Here is a 12,982-nt window from a genome sequence, read left to right on the forward strand (position 1 = left end):
TTGCCCAACATAAACTCTCGGAATTCGTAGCTTGTGAAACATGGGCCATTATCACTAACCAGGATGTCCAGCAAGCCATGGGTTGCAAAGATCGCACGTAGGCTTTCCACGGTGGTGGATGACGTGCATGAATTCAGAATGATGCACTCGATCCATTTCGAGTACGCATCTACCACGATAAGGAACATCTTACCCATGAACGGGCAAGTCTAGTCAACATGAATGTATGACCATGGCTTTGTGGGCCAGGGCCACGGGCTGAGCGGGGCCTCCCTGGGGGCATTACCCAGATGGCCACACGTCGTGCATCTGCGAACACAGTGTTCCAGGTCTGAATCAATTCCAGGCCACCAAACGTGTGGCCGGACAATGGCCTTCATCAGCACAATGCCTGGGTGCTCGCTGTGGAGTTCCCTGATGAAGGTCTCCCTGCCCTTCTGGGACATAACTACCCGGCTGCCCCATAGTAGGCAGTCGGCTTGGATGGAGAGCTCATCCATCCATCTGTGGAACGGTCTGACCTCCTCAGGGCATGCTGCTTGTGCGGGCGCTCAATCCCCAGTCAGGACACATTTCTTAATCAGGGATAGAGGGGATCTCTGTTTGTCCAGATTTTGATCTGGCGGGCTGTGATGGGGGAGCCTGCACTGTCAAAGGCATCAACAGCCATGACCATCTCAGCGCTTTGCTCCGCTGCCCCCTCAGTGGTGGCCAGTGGAAGCCTGCTGAGCACATCAGCGCAATTTTCAGTGCCGGGCCGGTGCCGGATGGAGTAGTCATAAGCAGCCAGCGTGAGAGCCCATCGCTGTATGCGAGCTGATGCGTTGGCATTGATAGCCCTGCTGTCTGACAACAGGGATGTTAATGGCTTGTGGTCCGCCTCTAATTCAAACTTCCTACCAAAGAGGTACTAATGCATTTTTTTGCACCATAGAGACATGCAAGCGCTTCCTTCTCGACCATCCCATATTCATAGTTCTGCTTGAGAGAGTGACCTGGAGGCATAAACCACAGGTTGTAGTTGACCCTCAGCATTGCCCTGTTGCAACAGGCACCCAACCCCATAGGACGATGCATCACATGTCAGAACCAATTTTGTACAGGGGTCGTACAGGGCCAACAACTTGTTTGAACAAAGTAGGTTTCGCGCCCGATCAAAAGCCCGTTCCTGACAGTTCCCCCAAAACCAATCGCAACCCTTATGCAGGAGCACGTGTAGCGGCTCCAACAGCATGCTCAAGTTCGGCAGAAAGTTCCTGAAATAGTTCAACAGTCCCAGGAATGAACGCAACTCCGATGTGTTGCAGGGTCTGGGTGCTCGTCGAATCGCCTCTGTTTTGGATTCGGTGGGCCGAATCCCATCTGCAGCAACTTTCCTGCCCAGAAACTCAACCTCAGGAGCTAAGAACACACATTTAGACTTCTTGAGTCGCAGGCCTACCCGGTCCAGTTGGCGTAGCACCTCCTCCAGGTTGTGGAGGTGTTCCTCGGTGTCTCGACCCATGATGAGGATGTCGTCCTGGAATACGATCGTTCCAGGAATGGATTTAAGCAGGCTTTCCATGTTTTGTTGAAAAATCGCGGCCGCTGATCGAATGCCAAACGGGCACCTGTTATAAACGAACAGGCCCTTGTGCGTAGTGATGGTGGTCAGTAGTTTAGATTCGTCGGCCAGTTCCAGGGTCATATAAGCTGAAGTGAGGTCCAACTTGGTGAACAGCTTGCCACCTGCCAGCGTGGTGAAGAGGTCCTCCGCTCTCGGGAGCGCGTATTGATCTTGTAGGGACACCCGATTGATGGTGGCCTTGTCGTCGCCACAGATCCTGACAGAGCGATCCGCTTTTAGGACGGGAACGATGGGGCTCGCCCAGTCACTGAATTCAACAGGCGAGATGATGCCCTCTCTCAACAGCCGGTCCAATTCGCTCTCGATCTTTTCCTGCGTCACATACGGCACCGCACTGGCTTTGTGGTGCACTGGCCTGGCGTCCGGGGTGATGTGTATCCTTACTTTAGTGCCTTTGAAAGTCCCGACACCAGGTTCGAATAGTGAATCGAATTGTTGTAGGACTTGTGAGCACAAACTTTGCTCCACAGATGACATTGCGTGAACATCCCCCCATTTCCAGTTGAAATCTGCCAGATGTAGCTGAGTGTTTTCCCCAACACCTCCAGCATGAGTTAAAGTTTACATTGTTGGGAACAAAGGGACTATAGCCAGACATTCCGTGCTGACTGTCCCTTTGACTGCTCTTAAGTACCCTATTAGTGGGTGTCAGTGGCCCCATTCCGGGCCGCATTGTCCACTGTGATGGCGTGAATGTCCGTTCAGCCTGCCATTGTCTCTGCTGAAGTCCTACTCTGCGGTCTATTGCTGCCTGGGGAGTGTTGGACTGCCCCTGCCTGCCTGCGGGGCTCTGAGTCGCATTGATGATGTTGACTCCCTGATCCATCGCCGCGTTAGAGGCAGAATTGCGCACGTATATTATTTTCGTCTCTTCCTCACCGCCATGAAAGTTTGAGCTATCAACGCCGCCGCTTCCAAGATCAAATCCTTGGTCTCAATTAATTTGCGGAAAATTCCCGCATGACCGATGCCCTCGATAAAGAAGTCCCTTAGCATCTCCCCCCTGCAGGCGTCTGTGAACTTACAGAGGCTGGCCAAACGCTGGAGGACCGCTACAAAGTCCGGTATGCTCTGTCGTTCACAACGTCGGTGGGTGTAGAATCTGAGTCGGGCCATATGTATGCTACTCGCCGGTTTGAGGTGCTCCCCGATCAATCTGCTAAGTTCTTCAAAGGTTTTGTCTGCCGGCTTTTCGGGTGCTAATATGTCCTTCATGATCGCGTAAGCTTATGGTCGGCAGCTGGTCAAAAGATGAGCCCTTCGCTTGTCGGCCGCTGCATCCCCCAGCCTTTCTTTCGTAACGAAGCTTCGCTGAAGCCTCTCGACAAAATCGTCCCAGTCTTCCCCGACACAGTACCGTTCCTCTGTGCTACCGGTGGCCATTCTCGTGGGTTGTGAATTCCCGTTTCTCGTCGCCAATGTAAAGTCCTTAATCTACAGTATAAAACCACACGAGGCACATTCTGGGGACAAGGTCACTCTGTGACCTTAACTCTTTATTAACAGGACTCCAAAGATGATGACCCTGCGTGGGACCTCCCTTTTTATACCTGTGTGATCAGGTAAGGAGTGTCTCCCACAAGTTCACCCCTTGTGGTCAAGGTGTGCATCTAGGTTGAGTGTATACAGTAATACAGTGGTGTTACATTGTAGTTACATACATGACACTCTCGGTGTCTCTGTCTTGATTTGCAACACCGTGAAAGCTCCCTAATTAATGGAAACTTATGTGTGAGCACTATGGACACAAATTGGAGTTGTATTTGTAGAGAATTTGCTTTGTATTGATAAACTGTAAAATGACATATTTTAACAAATGCCTCTGCTCTTGTTGTTCAGCTGTGCGGCACTTTGGTTTGAATACCTGGAGAAGGGGGACTCCACTTGGTGGAGCCTGGTCTCGTACAGCATCCAATCAAACGGAAAGGCTGAAGGGTGATCTAGAAATGACTGCTACTCTGGATGAACCAGAAGTGTGTGCCCCTCCTGAGCCCACAACTTACTATCATGCCATTTATGAGCTACAGGAGATGGAAGAGAATATAAACCCAAATACATCATTTAGCTCAGAAGATGATTACAACACAAGATGCTATGAACCAGCCAGTCAAGAGCTCCAAGATTTTGATCAGGCCCCTCGGAACAACAGCACAATCAGAACACATAACCTACCCCTAAGCCGTTGCCAACAATCCTTCGTCCAGCACAAGAAATTTCCTCAGTCTCCACAAAGTAAAATGTACAAACACCACAGGCCCAAGCAGAAGAATCCAAGATTGGGGTAAGCTTGAAAGCAACTATTAAGTTATGTCAATGAATCTGATAACCAGAATCTAATATTTTTTCCCAGTTGGTCGGTTTTACCAGTAACTTGGGTTGAAACAAATAATCAAAGATGCGCTTTACTGCCCAAATGCAAGGGCTGAAATATAATTCTGATTACTGTGGATTCTTGTTTATTGTGTGTTTTAGGGAGCTTTAAATGATAACTCTTTAAAACGTAATGAAGAAACGCAGGTGAAGGGTCAGTGCCCTTAATGCAGTACTTGGGCGGCATCACGCTTGCATTTTATCACCTGTTAATTGTGGAGTGCAAGGATTACTGATGGAAGTTGCACAGTTTTGAGGTTTTGGGAAAAACTGAACTGGAATAGGAGATGCCGTTGCAAGGAGGGGGAAGAATGTATGGAAAGAACAGTGTACTTCAAGCATAACAGCAATATGAGGGAAAGATCCAAAGAAGCAATCAAAAACCACCAGGTTTCCTCCAGGTGCACTCTTGTCAACATGTGCAATTCCATGAAAGAAAGAACTTGCATCTATATAGCGCCTTTCTTGTCCTCAGCATTGGAAATGAAACCGAGCATAGAAAATGGAAGTGAGAGAGATTAGGAAATGGAGTGGGAAGCTCAGCTAAGGTGGACAGGTGAAGAGGTGTTCGCAGGGAGTTTTAGAAAGTAGGAGTAATGGAACTGAATGCAAGGCAGGAAATACTGTACCTTGACAGATAATGTACAGAACAAGGCTCATACACTTAGCATAAGCCCTGGTTAGGCTGCAGTTACATTACCGTGTTCAAACTCTCGCACTCCAAATTAATTATTTGGGTAACTATTAATGAGCTCAAATGCGGGAATCTTTTGCAGCTGCTCTGTGTTGATATAAAAATTGTTGGAATCCTGTCCTGTAGTAGAATTACTGAGTTTAAAAAGAAGTGAGCTCGGGATATGGCCAATGCTGGCAAGGCCGCATTTATTGCCCATTCTTCTGCACGTTCAACAGCAATACGGCTGCAAATGGGATACTTTCATCATTTGTACAACTAATCGCTTGATATTATGCTCTGTGATAACCTGACACCATTCTATGGTTATACCTGGACAGGTTACCATCCTAATTAAACTTGATCTTTTCTTTTATAAAGCAGGCCAATGAATTACTTCTGAAGTGTAGCTACCATTGTTTGGTCAGTAAACATGGCAGGCAGTTTGTGTCGGCCGGTCCCAGGAACACCAAATCAGATACATGACCATTTAATCTGGTCCCTTTCTTGATGTCAGGAACTGCCAGGTTGCAGTGTCTCCTCCTCTTGCCGATGGACATGGGTGATGCTGGCAAGGCCACGTTTCGTACCTATTCAAGTTTCTTTACAAACGAGCGATGCAGTCGGATTTGTACAAAAGTCCAGCAGTTTTTCTTAATTTTTTCCATCCCACAGATTACAGACTTATTAAAATCAGCTCCCCCCATTCCATAGTGGGAATTTAGAACTCGCAACATCTAGGTTGCTAGTTCAGTACCATAATCACCATGCTACCCTCCCAAGCCCGTGACCTCCACCACCTAGAAAGACAAGGGCAACAGACGCATGAGAACACCACCAGCTCCAAGTCACACACGTTCCTTCATCGTCGCTGGGTCAAAATCTTAGAACTGCTCCCCAACAGCACTGTGTGGGAGTACCTTCGCCTCAGCGGTTCAAGAAGACGGCTCACCACCACCTTCTCAAGGGCAGTTAGTGATGGGCAATAAAATAATCCCATGAATGAATAAAAAATCCCAATCATATCTGTACACAGGTAGCCTGCTATTACCCTTTCCCATGGACCGAGTGTTTACTCCAGACACTGCCCCCCATTCACTTCACGTGCATGGACATTTTTATTGCACATGCCTAACTCTTCATAAAAGGTTACATTTAATGGATTGTAGATTGCTGTAAGGTTTTGGGTACAATTTGAGAAATAGGAAATTAAGAGCTTGTGACATTAATCAAATTTAAGACTTGGAGAAGTCTAAAAGCATTAAGAGGCTATTGTACTGATTAAAGTTGGAACAATGGACTATATTTTATTTATGAAATGGTTCTGGCCTGACTTGAATGAAAGATACCTCAGGACCTTGGATTTGACAGCAGTTTGTGTTAAGAGCCTTAAATGTTTCTTTTGGCCAGCTCGTGTGTTCCTGTACCCAATATAAATATTATGTTCACCTTGGGTTGAAAGAGACATGTTGTGACCAAAGATCCATCCAAGTTTTGAGATACGATACATCATTTAAATACGCAGACCTGATTGTGATAGATAAGTGGCAAAGCTATTAGTATATTGTATTTGGTCAGGTCCATGAGTTCTTGAAATGTGTTGTCCCACCAACACCCACATGGTGTCTCTCTCTGCACTGTTTATGCAGTTATATAAATCGTTATATATAAATCCTCAAGTTACTGGAGAAATAGCACCAACGATGTCTCCGCAAGATCCTACAAATCTCCTGGGAGGACAGGCGCACCAACATTAGCGTCCTCACTCAGGCTAACATGCCCAGCATTGAAGCACTGACCACACTCGATCAACTCTGCTGGGCAGGCCACATAGTTCGTATGCCGGACACGAGACTCCCAAAGCAAGTGCTCTACTTGGAGCTCCTTCACGGCAAACGAGCCAAAGGTGGGCAGCGGAAACGCTACAAAGACACCCTCAAAGCCTCCCTGATAAAGTGCAACATCCCCACTGACACCTGGGAGTCCCTGGCCAAAGACAGCTGTAAGTGGAGGAAGAGCATCCGAGAGGGCGCTGAGCACCTCGAGTCTCAACGCCGAGAGCATGCAGAAATCAAGCACAGGCAGCGGAAAGAGCATGCGACAAACCAGTCCCACCTCCCCCTTCCCTCAACAATTATCTGTCCCACCTGTGACAGAGTCTGTGGCTCTCGTATTGGACTATTCAGCCACCAAAGAACTCACTTCAGGAGTGGAAGCAAGTCTTCCTCGATTCCGAGGGACTGCCTATGATGATGATGATGATATATAAATGTAGCTATATAAATCCAAGTCTTTTTATTTTTAGTGTTTCATAGTTCAATTGGCTCTACATTATATTAATAAATCTCTTTGAGGAGGAACCACAGTTTGCACAGTTTAGTGATGGTGGACAGTTTAGTTGGAAAATCTAGTTTATGGCACGAGTGTTTGCAAAAGTGAAACAAAAATGAATGTGAAACTATAGTCACCAATCTAACTCTAGTCTCTTTCGCATCTCCGACTTTCTTAGCCCCATTGGTGGCCGGTCCCTCAGCTGTCTAAGCCCTAAACTTACCAACCTTCTTTGCCTCTCCACGTCTCTCTCCTACCTTAAGACGCTCCTTCAAACCTAAGCGTTTGCTCATTTATCCTTATGTCTTCTTCTTTGGTTTAGTGACAAGCACCTTGGATCAGTTTACTAAATTAAAGGTACTATATAAATGCAAGTTGTTGGGATTAAATGCTGAAGGTATTTTGGAATTTGCTGTCATTTTTGATGTTTAAAAAAAACATTTTCAATTCAACATGGTAAACTTTTTATTATGTTTCTTTATTTTCAGGGGCGGTGGGGCGATTTGCTCCATTTTTAGATGACAGAATCTGAATGTAGAACGGTGATGGCAGCAGTCTGACATTCTACACTATCAGAATTTGACAGCTTCTTTCATGGGTTTATTATTTGAATGAGAACTCTTAAAGGAATATTGTAATCCCATGGGGTAATTATGAGGACATGTGAGTTTGCTTAGGAATTTGGGGTGTTGCTTTCTCCCACTTGCCAATGTTAGCAACAAAAAAAACCATTGTGAGTACATAGCCAGTGTTTCTGCTTTATGCTCATGGCGATATTTTCTCCAACATGAGTGAACATAGAGAATAAATCCCCCATTATCTCTCGTTGACATGACTCTGATATAGTTTTAATTAATATGAGAAATCACAGTGGAGCTTTTCTCGGGATATTTAATATTTTGAACAAACCTTTTGGCAATTGCATTTTTACTGTAGACTTTAGTTTTGCGTTATCTTTTGTTTAATTTCTGTGAAGTTCTTTTCAGCCATCTCAGTAGAAAATTAAAATAAGTGTACCTTGATTATGATCCATTACACTTAGTCATTCTTCAGTAATTGCGTTGCAATTTAATATTTTCCAGCAGTTCAGCAGGATTAGGGGTTGCTGTAGAACAAAAGTACAAAATACACTTGTGATTTGACGAGTGTTTTTATATGGAGTGCATACTACACCCAAACAATTGGGTTGGTGAGAAAACTGTTTTTAAAAATTGTCACACACTTAAATAGATGTGGAGAATTAATCATATCTGGACACAAACCCATTGCTAACTTTTCATTTACATTGACAGCATTCTTTGAAGCATCAATCGACTGCTGTGAAAGTGTAGACTGTCAACGACATATTTTTAGTTTTAAATTATTTTAATTTCAATTTACACACTTTCCTGGATCATAACACAATGCAGAGTGCAAGGTGCATTATAAGTGACCTAATAATTGCAGACACAAGTTCAGTACTCTGGGATGATTTCACTTCTAGCAAGGGCTGAGGGAGGATAGGTCAGAGAATTTGTTGGAAACAAGAATTGTGTGGTCCCTGTGGAATAGAAAGACAGTAGAGGGCTGGGCACTTTCATTCTTCAAGTGAATCTGTGTTCCCTTCAGTTGTGAGCTTGGGGCTGGAAATTGCGGTGAATATTGGGTATAGTGTGCTAGCAAGAAAGACACCTCATTTTCTATCGTTTCCACAGCCTATGCGTTACTGGTTCCAAGTGGCAAATGCAGTTTTTCAAAAGAATAAGTGGTACATTATCTCTGTACTTCTGATTGTGCAGAACTTCAAGGACCTAATCTGTGGAACAAATAAATGTACGCTCCAAAAATGGCTCTGGATTGCAAATGCAAGTGACATATTTAACACTTGGGCAAAAATAAAATTGCACCCCATGTTTGCGGTAACAAATAAATAATTGATATAATTCCTTTTAAGATAGAAAACCGCCCGAGTTGCTTCAGACAAGACTTGGAAATGAAACCGAGCATGGATAATGGAAGTGAGAGAAATTAGGAAATGGAGCGGGAAGCTAAGCTGAATAGATGAGTTCAGTGATGGACAGGTGAAGAGGTGTTGGCAGGGAGTTTCAGAAAGCAAGACTAATGGAACTGAATGCAAAGCAGGAAATCCTGTACTTTGACAGATTGTGTACAGAACAAGCATAAGCCCTAGTTAGATTGCAGTTAAATTACCGTGTTCAAACTCTCCTGATACTCACACTCCAAATTAATTATTTAGTGAACTATTAATGAGCTCAAATGCGGGAATCTTTTGCAGCTGCTCTGTCCAGTTTTTGTGTTGATATAAAAATTGTTGGAATCCTGTCCTGTAGTAGAATTATTGAGTTTAAAAAGAAGTGAGCTCGGGATGTGGCCAATGCTGGCAAGGCCGCATTTATTGCCCATTCTTCTGCACGTTCAACTGTAATATGGCTGCAGATGGGATATTTTCATCACTTTTACAACTAATCACTTGATATTATGCTCTGTGATAACCTGAAACCATTCTATGGTTGTATCTGGATAGGTAACCATCCTAATTAAACTCGATCTTTACTTTTTTAAGGCAGGGCTGTTCTTGTTTAGAGTTTGATTTTAGGTTAATCCTGCTGGGTTCATCTGCTTACAGTCTGTACTGACTGGAGATCTGGCTTCATAACGTTTATTTATTCATTGCAATGTGCAATTGTGATGTGTATTAAATATAGGTGGCATCCTGAAGACAGGGCTTTGCATCAGCTAAAGAATAACATTTGCTTTAACTGGGGGAATGAAAGCTTGTTTGGGGGTGGGGGTAGAGGTGGTGGGTCATGATCCAGGTTTTAAAATGCTGAGAAGCAGAAATATAGAAACATAGAAACATAGAAAATAGGCAATTCGGCCCTTCGAGCCTGCACCGCCATTCAATGAGTTCATGGCTGAACATGCAACTTCAGTACCCCATTCCTGCTTTCTTGCCATACCCCTTGATCCTACTAGTAGTAAGGACTACATCTATAATGTAGATGTAAGTAGATTATTAATCTTGGACTGTGAGAGAAGAACTAGAAGACATAAATACAACAATCAACAAGTCTCAAGCGAGTTTGGGGAGTCGAACACTTTTGCCCACATAGTAGTGTATACTTGGACCAGCCTACGAGCTAAATCTGTATTGATCAACCCTCTTTCAAAAACGAAAGGTCTCTAAATATATAACAGAGAATATAATTAAGTTTGTGTGGATGCATACGGATGAGATACACAATGGAATATGATAGTTCCTGCTGAGCTCGTGGGGCCACGGAAATGTCAAGCCATGAAAAGCAACTGATCAGCTCGGGAATATTTCTTGAAAGAAAAGAAGTGAATAATTTTGAAAAGTTGAAAAAGGGGAAGTGAAGTTTTTACTTGGTACAGGAAAATCTGAGAAATAGAATGTTTTTTTAGCGAGAAATTCTCCCTTCACACGGCTTTTGAGATTCAATCAGACGTCGCCACTTGAGGCTGTCATCCATCACTTGTGGGAAATTGCAGAGACTGCTCGTTTTAATGACTCGTAATGGGATTGATTCAGATTCACTGCAAACAGGCAGCAAATACTGTACAAGCATTAGAAGATGGATTGTTTCATGCACTAACATTTGGGCCAGATTTGGCTGTGGCAGGGCATCAAATGGCATCTGTTGTTAGTTATGCTTGCATGATTAGGCTTTTACAGTTTTTTCATGGCAAGTTGCTGAAAGTGTGAGCTGACAACATCGCGAGGGAAACCGGGCATCTGGGAACTGAGTGAATAGGACAAGCAACTGCGTATTTCCTTAACCAATGACATTGAAGGATTGCGAGGACTGAGTGAGTGAATTCAATGTCAAATCAGATACAAAAAGAGAAATAAAGAGAGGGAGAGAAAGATTGGATTAAGAGACAGAAAGGAAAAGTGAAACATTTTTGAAACTTCCAACAACAATTCAAACCTGAAGGAATGAGACTGCACACTTTAATAGTTAATTTTCAATGCTAGATATGTTGACTGGCAGTAATTAAATTGTCACTTCATTAAAAGTTACTTAGACTGGAGTGGACTAGACTTAACTTTCTGTGAGTTTAGTTCGTATCTATTGCGCAAATACAGCAATGTCATGCCCCATTCAACGCATGTCAATGGTGCATTAGACAGTGAGATTCCATTTTCATGAAGGTAACAGTTGAATGGCGCATCTGGACAGCAACTTTTGGATTTTTGAGTTTAACCATGCATCTGCCCCTCACCTGAAGTTGCTGTATCAGTTGCGCATAAATAACGGTGAGTGCCATTTAGCCTCGCCATTATTTTACCAGGAAGATCTGGGACATTATCTCCTTAAATGGGTCAGTATCAAGTATTTGTTTGAAAATGCTCCTGTGTAGTGCCTTGGAACATTTTACTAAGTTAAAGCTGCTATATAAATGCAAGTTGCTGTATTGGTAGGACCACTGAGGGCAAATGATGAATAATATATTTAGGTTACACAAAGCACATCTGCACTTTGAGTATTGAGATCTTCCGAGGGTAAGACTTGCCCTGTGATTTCATGGCTTGACTGATGCAGTAAAAGGGGCCTCATCTTGATGAAACAGTATTTGACAAACCCTTGGGTTTCATTTAGGTTACAATGACTTGATGAGCTGGAATACAATGTGTGATTTCCATGTGGTTATGACCCAGAGAACAGTGTGTTCAGGCGATGGGCAGTGATGGGATCATTTGCTTTTTCCTTGCCCCCTTCTCTTGGTGGTGGATGATTCCAATATCCTTCTGAAACAGTGATTTGTGTTTCTGGAGGTTGGAGTGCTGTAGAGCTGGGTTCTTCAGATCATCAGTGATGACGGATACGATTGATCGGGACTGACTGATGCTGTGTTGGTGCCAGTGAGGTGAGGGAGCTAGTGGGGCCCTTAGAGCTGAATTCAATTCCTGCTGGACTTTCTGTTGTTGGAGCCAAGGCTTTTCAACAAGTCATTTCCCAAGCTAAAGTAAATGAACCAGTTCCGTTAAGTTCAATTATGTACGTGCAGGTAGCAGGGGACAAATGTCTGTTTGGAGCCCAATAAGCATTAGTAACTATTGCCCACCCCCAGACTATCCCGAGCAATTCCATGGGAGATCTACCAATGATGAGCAGTTGTACACATTTACAGAAGTGGGAGTGAGCACCAAACTCTAGGACTGGCAACAGCTAGTCAGTGAGACAATAGGAAGGGACCTGAGAGTGGGGTTAAATAACCAGCAGTAACCAGGCTCCAGGCTCAAGACTACCTAGGAGTAATGCCATGGAAGATCTACTAGTGACAACAAATTCAACTATTCCACCCTACTGTGCATTATTATTTCTTGGTCTGTTCATATTGCACGTTACGTCTTTCACAAATACTGATACAAGATAAACATGTTGTGATAAACCTTCCAATGTCTGCAACCTTCCATCTAATCTGCTGGTTGATGACTTTTTCAATGTTTGTGCTCCCATCACAAAGTAAACCTTGTTCAGTTCTTCTACTGATCACACTCCCGTCGAGATAGATCAGCCAGTTATTCAGTCAGTACAGCTCAATTTCCTTCACTTGAACTGGTTGTCCAACCTCTTGCCTCAAGTTTACCCAGTTTACAAACCAATTGTAATGTTTGATCTTACTGGTGATGCTCATTGTGAGGGTGAGGCTTCCTCTGTGATGTCATGGTTTAACCCATCCACCCTCAAGTTAATGGAAGTGTTTGCCAACACTTGGCCTTCATTTTGGTTATAGCGTTGCAATGGCGCTAGAATGCAATAACAGATTTCCACATGTTTACGACCCAGAGAACAGGATGCATTGGTGATGGGCAAATAATGGAATTGTTTGCCTTCTACTAATGATATTAAGTAGTTGCATACATTTACAGCAACAGAAGGCCATTCAACCCCTCGACCCTGTTCAGCCATTCAATTAGATGATGGCTGATCCGCACCTTTGATCCATATCCT

At 43.9% G+C, this 12,982-nt stretch overlaps 1 protein-coding gene across 1 annotated transcript in view; it reads left to right on the forward strand.

Moving 5' to 3' along the window:
- Positions 1-3,824: 3,824 nt before the first annotated feature.
- LOC139232507 (probable voltage-dependent N-type calcium channel subunit alpha-1B) overlaps positions 3,825-12,982 on the forward strand; it is a 958,198-nt gene continuing 949,040 nt past the window's right edge. The window contains exon 1 of the mRNA XM_070862825.1: positions 3,825-3,908. Within this exon, the coding sequence (XP_070718926.1) occupies positions 3,865-3,908 (44 nt within the window). The 5' untranslated portion in view covers positions 3,825-3,864. The remainder of the gene's footprint in view (positions 3,909-12,982) is intronic.

This window comes from Pristiophorus japonicus, chromosome 20, assembly GCF_044704955.1.
Source record: "Pristiophorus japonicus isolate sPriJap1 chromosome 20, sPriJap1.hap1, whole genome shotgun sequence".
NCBI lineage: Eukaryota > Metazoa > Chordata > Chondrichthyes > Pristiophoridae > Pristiophorus > Pristiophorus japonicus.